The 21,715-nt window shown below is 41.8% G+C and overlaps 1 protein-coding gene across 4 annotated transcripts; it reads right to left on the bottom strand.

Annotated features, from left to right (window-relative positions):
• Nucleotides 1–535: 535 nt before the first annotated feature.
• On the bottom strand, nucleotides 536–20,220 carry PRMT1 (protein arginine methyltransferase 1). 4 transcript variants are annotated; one of them, XM_026711822.2, is made up of 12 exons: nucleotides 20,171–20,220; nucleotides 16,679–16,736; nucleotides 15,250–15,293; nucleotides 10,073–10,171; nucleotides 9,751–9,906; nucleotides 9,309–9,372; nucleotides 8,017–8,159; nucleotides 6,003–6,090; nucleotides 5,691–5,806; nucleotides 4,651–4,801; nucleotides 3,951–4,072; nucleotides 536–1,397 (listed from the first exon to the last, which is right to left on the bottom strand). In XM_026711822.2, exons 1-12 carry the CDS (start codon nucleotides 20,198–20,200, stop codon nucleotides 1,314–1,316), a joined length of 1,155 nt encoding a protein of 384 aa, XP_026567607.2. In that variant the 5' UTR covers nucleotides 20,201–20,220; the 3' UTR covers nucleotides 536–1,313. The 4 variants fall into 4 exon arrangements, with proteins under 4 accessions (XP_026567607.2, XP_087773763.1, XP_026567608.2 ...); XM_087917637.1 differs by having other exon boundaries at nucleotides 16,683–16,736; XM_026711823.2 differs by lacking the exon at nucleotides 15,250–15,293 and having other exon boundaries at nucleotides 16,683–16,736.
• Nucleotides 20,221–21,715: the final 1,495 nt, after the last annotated feature.

Genomic DNA, 21,715 nt, shown 5'->3' with positions numbered 1-21,715 from the left:
TTCCCCAATTTCTAAACACGGAAAGGCTACCCTGTCTCTTGGGACTGGCTTGTAAAAAAAATCTACAGATGTATTAGTAACAGGATGGAAGTCCTTTGTGTCCTAAACCTGGGGTCCCCAACCTGTGGACCCCAGTACCAGTCCAAGGCCTATTCACAACCGAGCTGTCTGAGTGGCTGGTGCACGTCTGTGTGCACACACAAAGCCTCACTCGTGCAAGCATTGTAGGGGATCGCAGCCCCACCCAGCACAAGTATTGCAGGCACTCAGGGCCCCATTCACCCCACTTGTGTGCATGCACCTGCCCCTCCCATAAAACCATCTCCTCCCCCCGCCCCGGGTTGTCAACCCAGAAAGATTGGGGAATTCTGTCCTAAACACCCTGGGTCAGACTCTTTGGGGAGTTTTCTGCAGTTCAGTCCAACCCTTCATCCAAGCCCCACATTTTTCTTCTCAGAGAAATACTGCATGGAACATTTGATAGGCAGAGGCACATATTTTCACATTGTCTTTTTCTATTAAAAGAAAGAACAACTGGTTTCAACTTCTTTATTTTTTTTCCTCATGAATGTAACCATATAAAACCCATAAGTTATGAAAGTCACACTATGTCAGCTTTCCAAGGGCAAGGGATTAAAAAAAACACCATCACCCTCCACAGATCTGAACAGGAAATTTGAGAGGGAAAAGTACAAAACCGTCAAGTGAAAAAACAACACCCACAAAATGGCGATGCCTTTTTCACCCACACCTCTACGTGCCCTCTTGAGTTAAAAAAACCTGTTGGGATGACCATCCTGCCGACTGGACGCCAAATTGATGTACGTACCCCTGAAAACCAAGCAACGTTTGCACTAGAAGTGGTGACAAGGAACAGTGTTACACTGAAAAGAATGGGCTGGGAGGGAGAAAAATTTTAGGCAACACAGTCTGGCAGAGAAGACCGACAATGATTTAACAAAAATTAAAATCCATGATGGAAGCCTGCTGTTTGCACTCAAGCCTCAGAACAAACGGATGGACAACCCACGTGCATGTCTTCAATTGTGCTAACAGCCTCAGTTCCTGGTAGCTGGGGAAAGGGGAGCCTTTTAAAAACAAGGGGCAATGGGATTTGGGGTGGGGGAATCTTGGCTATTTCCCCCTAGCCTCTAATACTGACCCTCTCCTTGCTGGCCCAGAGTGCAGCTATAGGGAACTACACAATGAAATGAATTAGTGATACGTCAACGGAATAGGATGACAGAGAGGATTTGCTCTGGGTGCAAGGTTGGTTGAAGGAGGAGAAAAAAAAATCTGTGGAAACGAAGGGGCTAACGCATCCGGTAATCCGTCGAACAAGACAGCTCACACAACTGCCCCTTGAAGTCCAAGTCAATAGTGAAGTCCAGATCTCGCTGCATACAGAAAAAGAAATGAGTTAAAACATTTTTTTCCACACAATGTGCTCCACCACATACAGGAAGTTCAGCCTCATCTTCATTAAGAGACATGGAGGATTTATTTGTCATTCCTGTGCTGCAAAAATCATTATATTCTCTTTTCAGAATGTTAGCATGCATTTTGTTGGGTCCCTTAACTCCTCCATCACATGACTTGGCTACTGGGACAAATAGGACTGAATTAAAGATCCTTTCCCAATAAATTCTCCACGGCTCCTTCTTGCCCCCCGCTCTCATCTATTTTTTCCAAGGAAGAAGAAATTTTGGCAAGAAATGTTGTTGCACCAAACACAACACAGCGTAATCACAGTAAATGTTGGTGGGCATATGGAAACTTCAGAATGGCAATCTCCAATCAAGAATAAACTCTTAATAACCCGTAAGAACTTTAACTTTAAGATCGATGCAGCAAAAGTTAGTCCCTGAATGAATATAGCAGAAAGAATTTCTTTCAGTAAGGTAAAGGAGTCACTGTGGATTTTACTCTGCTAGTTGTTGCTGACTATAGGGGGAGGTACTCATCTCTGTTTAAAGACCACTAAGTAGCACTGTCCGAAGACAGTTCCGCAGTCATGCAGCCCGCAGGACATCATGGAGCACTGTCACCTTCCCACCAAAGTAGCACCTATTTACCTATTTGCATTTGAGCTGCTAGATTGGCAGGTACTGGGATAAGGATGGGAGCTCACCCTGGCACATGGAGCTTGAGTCTCAAATCTGGCTGTCCAGCCAACAAGCCCAGTGTCTTAACTGCTAAGCCACTGGACCACTCCACTTGCTTCAGTGCATAACTTTTAATACGTTTAATTTTGGAATTTAAATATTAAACTCAAAGTACACTAACATGGAACTTTCACAAGTTTGCCAAATCTGGAAAGACTTTAAGGGTGCTTGCATGACACTTTAAGCAAGAAAGCCACAAGTCCCAATTTTGTACAGTATTAATTTTATGCAAGATCTTGCAGGTGAGTTTTTTAACTAAGATTTTTTTTTTCAGGACCATCTTTTATATATTCACAAGCTTATGCAAATTTCATCAATTTTGCCTGAGTCATTAAACCAATTTTTCTTCAAATAATAAAAACTACAGATTATCTGGTGTTCTCCAACAAGCTAAGTGCAGTCAATGGTGCAGAGATGAGACAGAATAGAAAAGGGTTAAAAAATAAAAGGTCAATCACACTCCTCTAAAAAGATACATCTTATTTAAATTCCCACCAATCAAAAGCATAAAACTGAGGAAGAATTAGATTAGGTTTGGGGGGTGGATTTTAAAGCGCATATGAATACACCCTGATGAGAGAAAATTTATTTCAGATCAGCTTTTGGCCTGGATTATGGTAAGAAGCAACCAATTTCCTCAAGCTGGAACTTCTTAGACCACTTGTCCAAAAGGTACTTTTTCAAGAGGCAACTGGACTCTCTGGTTATTCTTTGAAGTTGTTTTACTTCTCATCAGCTTCTTCAGCTTCTTGGATGAGAAACAAAGTCATCAAAGAAAAAACATAAAGTCCAGTTGCCTCTCGAAAAAGCACCTTTGGGACAACCATGACCTGGATGACTGAGAATCTCCCATAGGCACCGCTAGAGTCAAAGCCCAGCTTAAGACCTGCTATCTTCTCCAAACGTGTATTTCATTCATCAGGAACTTACATTAATTCATGCATGTCTACTCAGGAATATCTATAAGTTGCTCAAGAGCCAAGAAAATTGCAGGGACTTGTCCAGACAGTCTCCAAGACTGAAGGAAGGGTGGGGGAATACTTCCACAGGAATGTGTGTGTATGTATCTGAATCTGTCTTTTCTGCAGCAAGTTACCAAAGCTTATATCTGCCACCAAATAATGTATACAGACATGGAAAATTTCCTGAACTAAAATAAAGTAACAAATATTACGAGGACAAAAACTAAACACAAATTTATTTCATTAAAATCTAGTCATCGTCCCCATCACATTAAAATTATGTTTGGGTAACCCCTTACACAAGAGCCTGTGGAGTTGCAAACACATCTTTCAGGTTATGAATACTTATCCAAAACGAGTACTATGTCAAGTGTTAATCACATAATCGCAATTTTAGACAAATGTTCCATTCCAGAACAGAATGTTTCTCTGCTAGTTCGTCCACTACATGCACAGATAAATTTATCTAGACCAGAAGAATAGAACATTCCACGCTTCCCTACTTAAGAGGAGTAAATGCATCTTAATCAGAATTCCAGCCAACCATGACCTTCTCAAGCAAACCACTTCATCCCTCTCCCATCACTGCACATCCAACACTCATGGCCATCACTATGCCTGATCCTCGCTGGCTTGTTTCTGGTTAGTTACCTTTTGCCTAATATGGCTTTTGGAAAAGAAGCATTTATATTTTTGCAAATGTAAGAAACAAAGAAGCTTCTGCCGACTCAATTTCTATTTCCCAGGCAAATTTAACATTGGAGGAAATTATGTCAACTCTCCAGAAAAACATTGCAGGAAAAGAACCACCCTCCTGACTCACATTGTTCTTGGCGTTGGGCTTCATGCCAATGGTGCCAAATATCTCCTCTCCTGTCTTCACTGTTAGATAGTCCTCCATATAAAAGACTGTCTGTTTCCAGTGGGTATAGGGAGATTCAGGACCTAAAAGTAATAAGGAAATGAAACTGAACAGAGTGGGCAGCCAGGAGGAAAAAAATATGTACCCAAAATGTGTATCTCCAACCATGTGCTTGACTTAGTTGACTTTAGATATTCTCCTCCAGATAAACTGAAGTCCTCTAATAATTCTACTTTTCAATCTCTCAATCAGTAAAATCTATTAAGATTGCTACAGTGGGAGAATACCCAAGCTCCTAAAAAACAGATAGATAAACCTGCTGCAATAGTCCTATCCGTCAGCAAGCGTAGCTCAGTGCTACTTAATCTTAGCCATTTTGAGACATGTGGACTTCAATTCCCAGTCGGTATGGCTGGTTGGGAAATTCTGGGAGTTGAAGTCCATTCAACTTAAAGTTGCTAAAGTTGAGAAACACAAATCTAGCTTTCCTAGATTTGGGGTTTACTGTAAAGCATTAACTAGTTATACTTTAAAACTGAAAAATCCATTGGTTTAGTTTTATTCTTTACCAGAATATTAACATTTTAACACACAAACTCCCCACACTGGATCAAAGTCCCTCCTTGCCGATTTCTCACACTGAGGCAACCAATGTCCTTACTGGTTGAGAATCCAGTTCGCTTGTGGCATCGGGTAAACTCTATGTTGAAATAGGCGACCAAGGCATGGATGTAGTCATTGCGCTTCACTTGGAGACAGAAGGGAGATGTGAAGGTGAGATCCTCCACCTTCACTGTGTAGATGTCTACCTCCTGCCACAGGTGAGTAGGAAGGAGAGAGAAAACAAGACAGGTTGAAAAAAGTCAACATGCCTTCATTATCCTCACAAAACAGCATCTATTGTTCTTTCTGATAGCAAGTTTCTGCAGATTGCAAAAGTTGCAATCCTTTAGAGCTGAAACATATGAAAGCTAAATATTTGGAAGCATCCTGAGATGAACTAGCGTACATAAAAAATGAACAATCTGTAGAGTTTTTAAGTGTTTATGCGTCTGTGTAACCTCACTATGTTCACAGATAGTCTGCTCTGCTCTGGGGGTCACATGATGACATATATCAAATTGATTGCTTTCCCCCTTTTTTTCTCTGGGGAATAGAAGAGAATGCTCCCTTGCTGTTCTTCAGTACAACAATCTATCATTTGTTCTTAATTCCCATTTGCCTATTTCCATCATCTTCTCCTGGTTATATGCTAGGGCTGTTCTCTCTTGCCTATGAACTTCCCGAAAGGGTCATTTGCATGCATAATCCAGACCAGCAAGTGTCACAGAACAGGCACTTATAATCTTTATCCACATGACACCTACGGTAAATACCCAGTAAGATTTCAAATGCTAGATAGTAAATCCTCTGGGCTGGTACTATATTTTCTCTAAGTTCTGAAAAGTTCCTGGCATGCTGTTCTGAGTGGCCTTCTTTGGGGATAGCTTTGTATTCCCCTTAATCGGGATCACTGTGCCCAATATTGTTTGATGATTTTTATTCACTGGTCTCAAGATCTACTACAACAGAGAAAGGTGATCAGTGCTAGAAGCAATGCATGACCAGTGAAAACCTAATGCCATTTTAATCAGGGTGTTCATAGCAATGGCGAATAAAAAAATCAAGGGCAGAAAAATAAAGCACCCCAGTACATCATACCTTGATGAGACAGGCGTTAGTGACCAACTGCTTTGGATCAACAACGTCCACCAAAGGCTCTTTGATGGCCACATCTTTGATACACGACATGTCAAATCCATATACGTTTTCCCACCCTGCAGTAAGAAACACACAGAAGGGGTTCAGATTCTGGAAAGCCTTTGCCATCACACTCACCCACTAACAAAGGGAACAATTAAAAAGAAGCAGAGACAGTGTTCCCTTAAAAGAGTCACTAAGAAATAACTTTCCCCCATATGGATGATTCCTTATGTGCCTGGTATCCTTTTTGGGAAAGAACTTGGTACTTACAGTGGATCTTGTAATCTTTGTACTGCCGATCTTCAATAGCAGTGATGTACAGCGTGGCACGGTCTGGAAAAATAAGTCCATCTGGGGTCTGACACAAAAATGGATGGGAAAAAAATTAGCCACATAACAATACAATCCTTCTCTTTGTGGAGAATCTAATTTCTTGATTAGAGGAAGGGGTGGGACACACAATATACATGCCAGAATTCCTGTTTCTTACAATTATTTATACTCCAACTTTCAGAATAACAATACAATGCTGAAATACTCCAATGGCTTACAAGCAGTGTAAATCATTCTAAATAAGGACACTTCTAGGTTCCTTCGCATAGTACCATGGATATTAAGGACCCTGTAAGGAGGAGGTGTAACTTAGTTAACATGAGTGTTAATTATTGAAACTGTACTTATATCTTCAGCAACATTCAGAGGGCTACAAATGCTACATCATGTCCTACTGTAATAATGGTATTAGCATCCATAGAAAAACAATTTTGCACTGAAAGATACCTCTGAACAATCTAGTTTCAGAATGAATGCCAAAGGAGCTGCCATCATAGCCTGAGTGACAATAGAAGTGGCTTGAATACTCAATTAGATACTTTCGCTCAATGAAGAGGAAGATTCCATTTGCCTTACTTTGAGAATAGTCTTTACTTCAGATCAAATTAAATTCTGTTCAGACCAAATAAAACTTATTAAATCAAATCTACAAGGTAGAATATAAGGAGTAAATTAAAGAATACCAGATAAAATACTAAGTCGTACTTGCACTCCTTTGCTATTGGCAACAAACTGGTGTAGAAAAAAAGTTTTCAACTTTTACTTATGCTTCCCTATTATTCCATTAAGAATAATAATAATAATCCATCTCATCCTGGGCACCCTTTTTTTGAACTATTACCATCTGGCAGATGGTACAGAATAATAAAAACAAGGACAAATAGGCTGAAAAACAGCTTCTATCCCAGGGCAGTAGCTCTTTGGAATTCTGCTGTATAGTGCAGTGTTAGTGTGGTGTCAGGGGTTTCCGATTCAAAGGGTGAAGGAAGTGTGTTTGTGTTTATTTTCATGGTCATGGTCATGATGTGCACTGAAGATGGTGTTTGATTTCGTTGTACGAGGTGCAATGACAATAAAGTAAACTAAATGAAATTCTAATTCTGCTTTACATTTTGTGAATAACAGCCAAGGCTGGATTTTTCATGAAGCACAAAAGTACTTGGGAGATCCATAAGGCATAGCACTCTTGAAAACTAAATACAAGGAAAGGGTGAGGTTTACAGCATGGACAGAATTCGTTTTTCTGTTAAAGACTACAGACTCTCGGGAACATAAGTCAGCTTGGGAGCAAAAAGTGTTTTTATTATTCTACCCAAGAAACTGCAGGTTAACTTTTTCCAGAGGTACGAATAATTATTTCTAATGGGGTTTTGAAAATGAATCAATTCTCCTGCTATTATAAATGGTGCCTTCTGTCTTACTGTATTTTTAAAGGAATTAGTACTGTACTGTTCTGAAAGATTAGATGATTTAGATACTGGGATGAGTCTAATGAATCTGATCATAATTCTGAGACTTTACAGGGACAAGGTCACTCTGAAGTGTTCTTTTGGCCAAGAGAGGAATAGCTATTATTAGTGGTGTGCAAATTCCTGAAACTGAAATGTCTTGTTGTGACCTTGAAATAGCTGCTCTGAGATCAAAACAGCTATTCCATGTGCAAAATGGTCTTCTCCGATTATTCTGGAAGTTTTTTGAGCTAAAAATTCTTTACTTCAAACTAGAAATTCTTCCTAGACTACAAAATAGTTCTTTTGCATTCATAATGGGGTGTTTCAAATTAAAATAAGTTTGAAATCAAAACTTCTGAACATATCTCATCACCATTCTACCACTACATCTTGTCCTTTTTGTCAAATGGAATTATTCACAATCCAGATTTGAAAATAAGGTAGGGTAGGGCCAGCTTAAATCTAAGTACCACTGGCAGAAATCAAGGACTGAGACTTACCAGCCACTTATCCCGGGCATAAATGACAGTATTGAGCATGGACTCATAGAAGAGACAGTAGCCCATCCACTCACTGATGATGATGTCAACCTTTTCCACAGGCAACTCCACTTCCTCCACTTTGCCCTTGATGATGGACACGACTTTAGTGGAGGGAAACCACACATTTTAAAATTATGCTTCAGCACAAAAGAAAAATGGAAATCAGTTTGGCAAAGAGAACTTCTTAATATTATTAGCTCAGTCAAACCCAGCACTCCTAGTTGTAATTGTTAAGCAATCTCACAGGTTAAGTGGATGGAGTCCCAGGTAAGAAACAATTATTTCAATGGAGTGGAGGAGACCCTGGAATACCTGGGACAGGCTGGGGGCAAGTCTCTCCCTACTCAAGAGCTGAAAATCCTCCCTGCTGAAATCCAAGCAGGACTTAAAGCTCCAAACCAAGTGTCACATAGCCTGCACCGTGCCTTCTCCACCTTCCTGAGGCATCCTGTATTCTGTACCTTACCATGCTACCTCTCTGCTCAGGGACTGAAAATCCTGCTTGGATTTCAACTCCTTCTTGTTTCTGGGAGTTGGCTGAAAAAGTACTTGCCTAAGGATTTCAGCTCCATGCCAAAATCTAAGCAGGTAGGAGCTGAAATTCTTTTGCAAAGAGCTCTTTTAGCTAGCCCGCAGAAACATAAGAATCCTCTCGGTAAGTGGCAGCATCTTGCAACCTTCTCTACCAGCTTCCCCACTGACTTTCTGGGAAAGCCAGCAGAGAAGACTGCAAATCAGGCCCAAAAACAAAGAATGACATGCGGTCATTTTTCCAAGCTGCACATCTATAGACAGAATTTTGCCAAACTAAGCATTTTACTATCCGTATCTACCGTACCATACATTCTGGGAATTATTAGGGAAGGGATGGTTTCACTTTCTTTCTCGCACACAAAGTAACAGGACTGAGTTGTCTTTTATTCCTCTGAAATGCCCTCCCCCCCTGGGAATCCACCTCCTAATTACATTCCATTGCACAGATCGTTATATTGGGTGCTTGGCAACCAGTTATAAGCACGAACAGGTTGCCAAGCATTCAGATTGTGACCATATGACCACGGCATGTGTTTTTTGATATTTTGCAACAGTCAGAAGTGCTTTACATGAGCCCATTGTTAATTTGAACCATTGTTAAGTATGCTCCTAAATTGGGGACTATCTCTAAACATCTTCTGCACAGCAGTGGCTTTTTAGATACCCAGATAAGTGACTCAGAAATTGAGGGCATTTTTAAAAATGATTTTACTTACCATGGTCAAGTTTGTTGGCTTTGACGATTTTGACAGCATAATCAGAGATACTGGAGCATTCAATCTATTAGTTGATGGCAGAAGTGGGAAATAGGGTGGGGGAATAAAGAGAGATGTTTTGTAAGCTAATGCTTTATATTTTTTCTTCCTAAATTAGTAAAACACATCACTGGAAATACATGTGATGAAATGACACTAATGAATGCCAAGTGTTAATATAAAATCAAATGGTGTCTCTCTCTTGCCTGTCATCTCAAACCTTCATAGAAATAACTAAGATAGATTTGTACAACTTTAATAGGACTTAATTTAACAGAGAACTCTTAATCTCTATCCAAGATTACCATTTAATCATACCATCAAATCCTTTCATCCATTTTGCATCCAATAGATCCAATAGGTCACAAAATGGGGACCAATAGCATATGAGCGTCACACTTACCCCAATAACCCGCTTGGCCCCAGCCTTGGCTGCAAACATGCAAAGTATTCCTGTGCCACTGCCAACATCCAGGACCACTTTGTCCTTGAAGAGATGCCGATTGTGAAACATGGAATTTCTGTAGGTCAGTGTGCGGACCTCATCTTTCAGCATTTCCTAAGATGCAGGAAAAAGACACATCAGAGAAGTCCCTCAAAATCTATTTACACCCTCCCCTCAAATTGGACAAGACTGGATCTTGTTTTTCATACCCTGAGGTGAGATGGGCTGCAAACTAATTTAATAAATTAATAAATAACCATTTCCCCACCAATTTTCTCACCTCATGGATCCCAAAGTGAGCATAGGAATCAAAGTAATAATCCTTGGAAGTCATCTCTTCTGCTGTTGGTTTGCTGCTTTCCGGCTGGGTGCATGAGACCTGGTGAAAATACAGAAAGGCCCAAGTCATCCCAGGACCCCCTAATATAACTTACAATTTCCCCACTTAATTTCATATTTTTCAAGTAAACATTTAAATTTGTACTGCTCAACTAATAATTTCATATCAATCGATATGATCTGTAGATGCCTGATTAAATGGATTTAAAAAAACACTGATACAACATGTGCTTTCTTAATAATGTTGTGTGTGCAAGAGGCAAAACAAAACAAACATCTTTTCAGGGGTGTCAATGTACACATACTTTATACAAAGAAGTATGCTGCTTCTTTTAGAATTAAGTTTTTTACTCTTAGCAAATTCATGCAACTATTACTTAGATGACGTCCATGAAGAAAAAAGGAGTATTAGTACCTTAGCTTATAGAAATTCAAACTCATAAAGTATTCTCACAAAGTATTTGCAGTTTCTGAAGTAACCCTTCATTCAATTCAATGGTTTGGATTTTTTATTTCGTCAAGGGAAAACCAGAGTTCCAATGTCCTTTAGAAAATTTGCTGTTGATACTAGTCTTCTGAACATGTCACTGTGCATCTACTTTAATGAGGTTGAACAGACTACAGATACTGTAACAATTCCTTCTTCCCAAGAAACCAAATGTCTGGTTTAAAAAGTCACTCTAGAAGGATTTTGCTTGGTGGAGATAAAATTAACACTTTGAGGAAATACAGGTCAGGGTGGATTCTTCGGAGATTCACAGGTTGACAATGCAAAGGGTTAAGTGGGACTCGTGTCAGAAAGGTGATGGGTGACCCTGCCATTATAATGAGAATTTTAACAAACAATTTGGAGGGTAAGAAAAAGCCACATGCATCTCTTCTATGCCTGGGGTGGTCCTAAGACACTATTCTATACTTACTAATTTTAGGGAACGTTCTTTGTGTATGCACTGGGTCTAATTCTCATGTTTAATTTGGTTTACAGATGTTCTACTTAAGTCTGTTCTGACTAGTGGCAGCGTTTTAGGTAGAATCCTGAACTCAAGACCAATTACTGAGACATTTTAATCAAATATGCAATGGAAATTCTTGGACATTTATTTCTGCAGTTTTGCAGATAGCGGGTGATGGACTTGACAAGTAAAATGAGGGGCCAATTCTAAAAATTCTAAACAAATCGAACTGATTTCCAATTTAAGGAAATTTTAAGGTGGGAAATTAATGCCTTTTAAAGCCTCTAGTAAACCAAATTGGAACTGCTTAGTGGAATTAACTATTTTATCTTCCTCTAAGAATTCTTAGTCAGAACAGAGAAAGCAGGAAAAATATATAACTCAAGGCTATGTAAGACAGGCCATATATCACTTAAATAAGAGTTTCACAAGTTGCATTTTCAACCATGTGAGTTTTAAAACAGGTTGTAAATTTGGAGGTGGAATTTACGTCACTTTAAAAACAAATTTTATCATGGGGAAAACAGTATCATGGACCTGGAGTAATATCTTTCACTTATTACTTAAGATTTCAGTGCTAGACAATTGCAACATAACTTTAGCTCCTCCCAGTGTTGAGTAACTCAAAGCTGTAGCTGGTGCAGAGAAGATGGCTGAATTCAAGGAAATAGGTCATCAAATAGATGCTAGCGAAGTATTTCAGTATTCAACATGGGAAGTGTGACTGGATGATCAAAGTCCAGCCTCTTTCAATACGCATTGCAAGCACGTTTTTCTCTCTCTCTCATATACACAGGTAAAAAGGGAGGGTCTTTAATTGTCCCAGTCATGTCCATGATTTTCATTTTGCCAACACTCTCCCAATCCCACCCGCTAGATTACTGTGTCTCAGTGCACCAATATTCCTCTATCAATACAGAGCCTCTTTTTTCAAGGAAACCACTAAAAGCCATCTAAAAGTCACACCGAATTCTAACTGGAATTTTCTGGATTAGAACTCAGTCCTTACTCTAGTGTTTTCCAACTTGGTGCCTTCCAGATATATCTGTATCTAGTCCTCAATTTACAGCTATAACACAGGCTGCCTTTCTTTACGGCAGTCATTAAGGAAACCCATTGTTCACTATACGGCATTTTTGCCAAACACTGGAAATAAACACAAGTTCTTGGCCAAAATGTGAATATGGGATGCTGTAAAAGTGGGCCAGTTGCTGAGTGTCCGAAATGCACTCATACTAAGGAGGGGAGGGTCATTGGAACTTCAGAACTATGTCATAAGTACCTTTTGGGAGGAGGGGTCCATGGTGATTTCAAACAGTTGCTAAGCAACTGATTGTACTACTACCTGTATTTACAACTCCCAATGTTTCTACCCCACATGTCCAATAGGGAAGTTGCAATCCAAGCAATTTTGAGGATGTTATAACTGGGGAAAGGCTATTCTATTATCAATGAGTCAGAAGATCCCATCTTAAACCAGATCCAGTCATCTGCTCCCCACTTCAAATAGCTGTGGCTCTTGATTTATTCCTGATAGGGTATTACCTTTTTCATAATCAGAACCCTAAATTTGAAAAGGAGGTGAATCGACTTTTTTTCTCTGCATCTAGTAAGGTGTCCAAAATCTACAAATCTCCAACAGATTACCTACAAACAATTCATACCATCTTTTCTGTGTTCCCTGTTCTGTCCTAGCCATAATAATGCCCACTGAAGTTGCCCTGTTGCGTATAAACATTTCAGACTATAGAGTCATTGCCTAGCAGAGTGATACCCAGCTGATTTTAAATCATCTTATAACTAATCTTGCCTATACAAGATACTAGACTGCTGGGGGCTACAGATTAACCAGAGCAGCATTTCTAAGCTAAGGTAAATAATACTAAGTAATTTCCTCTTTCTATTACTAGCTTGGCTCAATCACCTGCATGGTGTTCTGGAGCAGGGTTCACCAACCTTTTGGACCTCAGGGACCACCAAACTCATAATTTTAAATCCTGCGGATCACTAATATGAATTTTGACTGACGGTGGCTTGCTGACATTGGTGGGAAGTCGGTCCCATATTCCAGAGCTGCAGTAGTCACAAGACTGTCCCTTTAGTCATCCCGGAGCAGCTCCTCCAATCCATGGCAGGCCGGTGAACCCAGGTGGAGGAACAGCTGCTCTGGGATGACCAAAGGGCCAGTCCTGTGACTACTGTAGCTCTGGAATATGGAACCGACTTTCCCACCAATGTCAGCAAGCCACCCCGGGGCGGATTTCACTCCCCTGTTGTTAGTCTTACCTTCCAGTTCCAGCTCGCATGGCTCTACTCAAGGTAAGGTTTGCACTCGGCTGAAGGGTGGGGGCCATATGGGTGGCACAGGCTTGTGTTCCTGCACAGCCTGGATTAATTGCTTTGGGGGGTGCTTTGGGAGGGACATTTCTCTGCGGACCATCAACATTTTTTCACGGACTACCAGTGGTCCCCGGCCCAACAGTTGGCAGCCGCTGTTCTGGAGCACACATGACTACCAAGATATAGTGCCTTATAATTGATGGGGGACTGAGTCAAGTCCTTGGCTGATCTCAGAAAGCTAAACAGAATTAGATGGATGGGATACATCAAAAAAATTCTGTAGGTTCAACTGGGAAGTTAAAAAGTATTTTTGCGGAAGACAATGGAAAACCATGTCCATATTGTAACCAAACCTTCTACACTTAAACTTCTGTGTAATCTCCAAGAGTTGAGTTCAACTCAAAGAGGATCTTGGCTCTATACAGGTAAGTCCTAGACCAGTGGTGGCTAATCTTTTTGGGCTTCCATGCCAGCACCCAGAAGGCAATGCACACGCAGGAGCCCATGTGTGCCATGCATCTGCGTGCCATGCATCTGCGCATGTATGCGCAATTCCACTATGCACCCCGCACATCTCTGTGCATGTGCACGAGACCCCTCCCGCGCACGCCATGCATCTCCCACGCCCCACACACATGCGCGCCAGATACCTGACAATCAGTTGTCGGGGGGTGGCAAGTGCGCATGCACAGTGGGGCTCTTCTGGGCAACCTTTTGCATGCCAGCAGAAGTAGCTCTGCATGCCACTTCCAGCACGCATGCCATAGGTTCACCATCACGGTCCTTGACTTACGATCACAATTGGGTCCAAAATATCTCTTGTTAAATGAGACATTTGTTAAATGCGTTTTACCCCATTTTAGGACCTTTGTGGTCTCAGTTGTTAAATGAACCACAGTAGTTGATAAGTTGGTAAGCAGGTTGTTAAGTGAATCTGGCTTCCCCATTAGCTTTGTCAAAAGGTTGCAAAAGGTTGTCACATAACCTTGGGACATAGCCACTGTCATAAATATGAACCAGTTGCCAAACATCTGAATTTTGATCACATAATTATGGGGATGTTGGAAAGGTCATAAACGAAAAACAGTGGTAAGTCAGTTGTTTCAGTGCCATTGTGACTTTGAACAATCACTAAACAAATTGTTGTAAGTAGAGTACTACTTGTATTAAATCCTAACAAATCATAATAACACAATATTCCTTTCACCCAGATTGCTCAAATCCATCTGCAGGGGACCAGATTGGAGAATTTTGTTTTCAAGGTTAAATCCTTAAGGAAGTCAAATTGTTCCCATATTTGCAAAGCTCTAAGCAAGCCATTGAGATTGTTTTTAATGGAGAAGTTTTATCCTGCTCTTTGGATATTTTAAAACTAGGTTTATGCTGTCCTTAATTGATCTTTTTAAAGTTAATACAGCCTTGGGCAAAAAGGGGGTTGATATATGTTATAGTAACAGAAAAGTAACAACTTGAAATGCATCTCAGGCAAGCAATATGGTTCACTAATACTTATGTCACAACAAATCTGCTCCTATGGATTCTTTACCACCAAGGAAGGGGAAAAACAGAGTTAAACATCAGGTGTCTGTCCATTTGGCTAGTCAGGTGCTGAACAATTCCAAGTTCGAACTAAAGTGCACCAGCTCCATTTGATGGAAAAGAATTTTTTGGCTCTGACAGAAATGGATAAATATTTGCCATTTCAGTCTTAGTACCACCATATTTAGGGGATCAGCTCTTTGTCCTCCCCCGCCCCCGGGCAATTCTGTCTCATATTCCCACAATGCACAGGAAAATTTGGCAGGCTTTATCATTAATGGCCTACCTCCTGAGCTGCTCTACCCCCTGAATGTCCCCAGGAGAGGGCAGCTGCAATAAAAGTTAAGGAAAGAATGGTTAAGTGTGCTCAATGCAACCAACACCCTGGCTTAAAACCCTCCAGATCTGCCCCACAAAGTCTCCCCAGTATGTCAATGTCGGGCACTTAACATTTTGTTTTAACTAACCAGCATGAGAAAGAGGGAGGAAAAACGCTGAGGTACAAACCCTTTGCCGATGCATCAACAAGAAAATAAGTTTGATTTTTTAAAACAAAGATGCAATGCAAGACAAACGTAATTTGATGCCAATTATAATAATTTGTATGTCTGAGATAAATGCTAAAACTTGAAAAGTGGTTATTTAGGAATAGACGCTCATCAAAAGTAGCAGCTATGTGCAAATCAAACAGCTGAGCTAAATGCAAATGAGTCTGTTTTCTGACCTAACATCCACAACTCTCCCCTCCCAAAATATCAAGGAATGCCTAAAAATTTTCTACCAACACCCTGAGAAAACAGTAGGAACTGTTTTCCACTTCCAAAAATAAAAATAAGTGTTGTAGCAAAATACTCTATTGCTTTATTTATCAATGGATCAAAAGAGGATAGGCTCTAGTCAGTTTCCACTAATGTCCTTTATATGAGCAGCAGGGTGAACAATTTGAAATAAATTACCATGTCCTGGTGATCCATATTTTCAACCAGTATTGTTTAATATTCACTGTTAATATTCACACAAAGGAGTGATGTGGTGGCCTAGAGGTGGAGCTCTCGCCTCACCATCAGGAAGCTCTGAGTTCAGTCCTAGAGACAGATATTTCTCTCTCTGGGCACACTGAGAATATATCTGCTGAACAAAACTCTGCATTGGCAACAGGAAGGGCATCTGGCTATTAAAACACTCTACTGGCTGAGTTCAGTTGTCCAGACTCCACCCCACAGGGGATTATGGGGTTGTTAAATGAAGATGATTAATGATCACTGCACACACAAAAAAGGTATGGTCATGAACCCCATCCTTTTTTCATCCTGCACTGTTTAGCCACTCAGACTGAACAGGCACCGCATCATAGGATTAACTGAAGGATATGGACTAAAAGATGCATACAGAAGCAAGAAAGAAGAAACAAGAATGTAAACTAATTCTGTGAAGAAGGGGGCAAAGGAACAGAAAGTAGGTATATTCTACATCTAGAATCTATGGGAAGTGGTGTTTAGTTAGTCCTAGCAGTTTGAGAGAAGGGCAGAACATCTAAGCAAGAGCTACAAAAGCAAGGAGATAACTACAGATGCAATTTTAGCAAAAGGCAGGTACGAGGGGGACTAATGGATGATGCATCACCAAGCCAACTACACAGCAAGGAAAGATCTGGCCTGAGCTCAGCCACATCCAGGGCTGAGCACTAGCCTAGTGTTCATGTACTCAAAGGATATTTACATCTTCTAGCGGAGTCTGCAGGCTCATCCCATTAGCCAGCGTGGTTACAAAATTCTAGGAGAGAGTAACAAGGGAAAGAATGTCAATTCGGAGCTCAACGGGAACTGATCCGGAGCCTGGATCATTTTAACAACTAAGATTTGGAGAGGGAGTAATGCAAATTTTAAAAAAAACTGATAAAAGGTGACCACAAACAAGGAAGCAGTTCTGAGAGGTCTCTCTGTGTGAGGAGCCAATGGTAGTTTCCTGCTAGGCTTGCCAGTGGTATCCAGAAAGAACAATTTCCAGAACTGGAAAGCAGCATTTAGGATTGCAACAATCCACCAGGAATCACACATGTGAGATAGGCGGCTATATCAATTGAATAAATAACAGGGCAGACAAATGCAAGATCAGAGAGGAAGTCTTTAGTAGTATGTCCTCTATGGTAAAAATAGGCTAGCACCCCCTTTCCCCAATAATGTATGCATCTTCTATTCAACCATATCACTAAACAGAACTATAGCATGCAGAGCAGGATTGCCTCCAGTCACAAAGAGGCTTTTATAGGATTATCACAATCCCATGCCAGGAATAGAAAAAAAATCATCTGAAATGCCAGCAGAGTTGCTATACTCCCCATCAAGGTCTGAGTTATACACCTACCGAATGGCAGCATTCTCCACCACCTATTTCCCTTCAGTATGTTGAGATACAACACTTCCAAGAGGAATTGATAAACACAACTGTATTGCAAATAGTTACTTAAACATTCAGAAGGTGAAACTGAATGCAGAAGTTGCATGGGTTACTTAAGAGATGCAGGGGAGACATTCATTGGTGATAGGGGCTCCTCATGCTACATTCCTGTTTGGGACCATCTTGTTTCCTACATCCTTAGTACTCTGTCATTTGGAATAGCTTTTATAATTATTTCCATAATACTCTTATAAATTGTCAGCTGACATATATACAGCAGTTATACCACAAGATGTCAGTACTAGCCCACTCCTCAGAGGGTGAAATGTAGGATTTATTTTGGAAGCCTAGTGTGAGTTACCTGTGTGCCAAAGCAAAGCATCATCACTACATGCTGCCTAGTTGCAATTACTCTTACATTTGGTTGAAGGACAATTAAGGGAACCAGTTATCTACTGAGGTGGTCTTATTTAACAAATGAAGATGAATATATGTGTCCCAGGATAATGTTGCAAGATCCAATCTGGCCCAGAGAGAAGTTCCCTGAACAGGGGCTCCAGCACAAATCCGAAAGCTTGGAAGAAAAAACCTCTGGTCCCAGTGACTGTACCAGATTGGATCCTGCATTCTTTACATTGAAGGAATTGAAAAAAAAGCTAGTAAGTCACTTATGGGTTGATTTGGATTCATACATCAAGCAAGAACTCAGTGGCCTAAATCAGCTGTCAACTCATGAACTTCCAAAGTATTCACAAGTAATATATGCTGAATGCCCAGATTAAGAAGTTTGGTTTAAATGGGTCATTTCAATTCTATGGGCTCTATTAAACCAAAAACTGAATGCCAGGTGAGGTCGGGGAACATCTAAAATGGCATGAGCTGGAAGATGGTAACAAGGATACCTTCCCCACATTCAACTATTGGGCCATTATTCCCATTCTAGGAAGAAAACCATAAAAAAAAAGGATTTCCAACAATGGTGTTTCTGTGACCATGTGAATAGGAGATGGGAGATACTTCAATTTCTCATTTAGGTATACATGTCATAATTCTTTCCTTCCAACCTTTTTCAATCTGTCATAACTCCTCAATCTTTTTCCAAAATTTGCAATTCCCCGAAGTCTAGACATTGAAATCTCTGATATCCTACCCTTCTAAGTTTAGTTCCTATTCACTATGAGTTCCGCCTTTCACCCAAGCCTTACCCCAGCCTCATCCAAGCCTTCTCTGGAGACCATGTAATCTTACCTGCCCCCAAAAGATCACTTATGCAAATCATACCACATCAAAGCAATCCATCCTAAAAATTTGCCCATTTTACTTGTGAAGCTTAGTCTCTGAAACGTTTTCCCCTCCATAATACACCTACATAAAGTGTTAGGCTACCATAAGGTGCAAGAACCTTCCTAACATAAGGGAACAATGAGCCAGAAGGCAATAACTCACCATAAGGCATCATAGATTTTAAGAAGAGATTGGACATTATTACCATTTGCCTGAAATGGTAACAGGGTTTCCTGCCTGAGCAAGGGGTTGGACTAGAAGACCTCCAAGATCCCTTCCCACTCTCTTATTCTAAACAGAAAAGAGCCTCCTAAGGACAATGAGCACAATGGGCCTGTCAAACTAAAGAGCAACCACCTTGAGGGAAGCAATGGCATCAAGGCCCACCATTTCCTTTCAGACAGAAGGCGAGAAAAATAAGAGGGAAGGGACCACTTCACAAAATCATGGTGGAAGCGGGCACCTTCTTTTTTTTTTTTTTAACAAGGCAAATTACTGAGCTGAAAAATGGGACGGGGAGGAGATGGCACCGGGCGAAGGAGACCGGTCCGTGGGGGTTGATTCTATATTTCCACGAGTGGGAAGGATTCGGCGACCCATGAATAGCCCACCTTACGAGAACCAGCCAGGGTTGCCCAGAGAAGGAAATGCAAAGGCGCCAAGGAGGCAGCGGGAAAAAGCCGGAGCGTCGGCGAACAAAGAGTTCACTATCTGCGGCAGCGACAGGGGTCTTTTTCCAGCAGAACGAAGCGCAACTTAATGGGAGGGGAGGAGAGGCGGGGGCGGCTGCACCGAAGGGTCGACGGGCCGCGGCGGGAAAAGCTAATCCACCCCGGGAGCAGGAACCCCACGCGGCCCTGATGAAGGAGGGCCCACGGCGCGCGGGGGGCGGAGCTCCAGGGCCTCCCCGGGCCACGGGGGCGGGGCCCAATGGGGCAGGCCTGCCATGCGGCTCCCATGAGGAAAGAACCGCGTTAATCGGGACAGGGGGGTGGGGGGAAGAAGCTTGCGAAGCTTTTCCCGGAAAGGGGTCGGAAGGGGAGTCTTTGAAACAGCCGACGCTTTCCTGCCTAAGCTAGCCAGCACGCATCTCCGGAGGGGGACCTTTTTCCTTGTCCGCCGCCCCCTTTCTATGTGGGGACGGTCCTGAAAGGGGGGAGAGGCGACGACGGCGGTGAAAAAATGGAACCGCTAATGGGGGAGGGAGAAGAAAAGGCGGGGATGGTATTTAAGGGGCCGCCAGAAGGGGAAAAGGCAGCGAGGGGTAGAAAGTAAAGGGGGTTCGGTCACACAGGCGGCGGAAGGCAGACGCTCCCAGGAGCCAGTTCAAGCCTGAGCTGGGGGTGGGCTTGTCATCGGGGCGGGGGGTTCGGAGGGGTCTCGGTTGAGCAATCTCTCCCGTGCGTTACGAGGCTCCGGGGAAGAGAGTCGGTGGATGTAGGATTAGGGCCCCTCGGAGGGGCCAGCGGCAGTCTCCGGCTCCCCCCTTCTTTCTCTCCCTCTGCTTCCCTCCCTCATTCCCTCACCTCCATGGTGCAGTTTGCAGCCTCCGCCATCTTGCGAATGAGACAGAAAAAGAGAACTGCTGGCCAGACTCCCCCAGCCTCGTTCAGTCGTGGGGAGGGGACTGGGCATTCTATTGGGCGGCCTCTCCGTCACTCAAGAGGGGAGGTGGGGAAAGAGGGCAGCCCCGCCTCCCAGGTTTTCATTGGTCGGCGGGATCTCCGTCAGTCAGTCAGGAAGGGAAAGGACCCTCCCTCACTATTTCAAACCGTATTGGGCGCATTTAGAGAAAAGGTTCGGTGTGCGCAGGCGCAGGCTCTCCTTTTTTTTTTTTTTTTTTTTTTTTTTTTTTGCGGACCATAGACACAAGTAGGAAATGTCGGGGAACGCCTCCTCATCATGATCGTGAATTGCCATTGGTGAAATAAGGAAACCTTTCACCAATAAGGATCAGAGGCAGTTTCTCGGATAATTTATTGGAGGGGACGTAGTTGTCAGTCACTGAAAGGTATCTGCATTTCTCCAAGCGTTTGGGGTTTTAACTTCTAAGGGGCGGGAAGAAGCAACGCACTGATTACCTGAAGTGGCTGTCATAGCGTTCGCATTCAAACCCCGTATTCCAACCGATGTCACTATGAGGGAAGTGCAGTATAACAAAGGATGGGATGGAGGAGGCGCCATTTATTTTGAAAGGGAAAGAGTAGTGGCGAAGACCGGAAACTCCTCAGTCCCTAAATTATTCAAAGCTATGCGCCTTCCAAGATGAATATGCCCATCCTAAAACTAGGGGAAACATGTTTAGTTAACGAGGTGTCGTTCAACAGCAAAACTTCAATTAAACCACTTTTTAATCTCGGGAGTCGAATTAACCACCTCTTGCAATATCCTTCATTCACTTTTCAGCGTTTGCTATTTCAGATATGCCATTGGTAGAAAAGCAAATACAGCAGAAGCAATTATTAGTATATCAATTCAGTGGTTTACATTCATCATCCACGTTCTACTTGGGAAGATCGAAGTTCTTTTACTCATAGGTCAAGATAATTGGTAGAAATTGGGATCAGTCAATAAACTAACAAATATCACTGGCTGTTTTTGTGATCATTCATGGGGCGAGAACCGTCTCCACCAACGAATGAAAGCTTCCTGGAAAATAAGAGGCGGGTCTTTTGAATTCTCTCGTGGAAGCTGGTTGGTAGAAGTTTGCCTCTTTCCTATTGGTCCGACGTGAGGCCATTGACAAAAATGTGTTGGATAAAGTTGGGGAAATATTTTTAGTGTTTGATTTTTCAATCGCTTACAAGATACAGGTATAAGAGTAAACATAGTTTTGAATACATGAGATAGATACTTATAAGAAAAATAAAAAGAAACAATAGGACAGGGACGGTAGGCACGATTGGTGCGCTTATGCACCCCCCCTACCCAAATACTTGAGTTCGGGTAAAACATGTTTCACAGTGGCCGTGGAGGAATTTTTATTTTTATTTTAAAAAGCAAGGTTGGCTAACCCGAGTCTTTTATTTAATACAATTAATAGAATAATTTATTTCAAGAGGAAAATCTTG

Source organism: Pseudonaja textilis, chromosome Z (genome assembly GCF_049901715.1).
Source record: "Pseudonaja textilis isolate UNSWEBS1 chromosome Z, rPseTex1.2, whole genome shotgun sequence".
Classification (NCBI taxonomy): Eukaryota; Metazoa; Chordata; class Lepidosauria; order Squamata; family Elapidae; genus Pseudonaja; species Pseudonaja textilis.
This window is presented reverse-complemented; position numbering and strand designations above follow the sequence as displayed.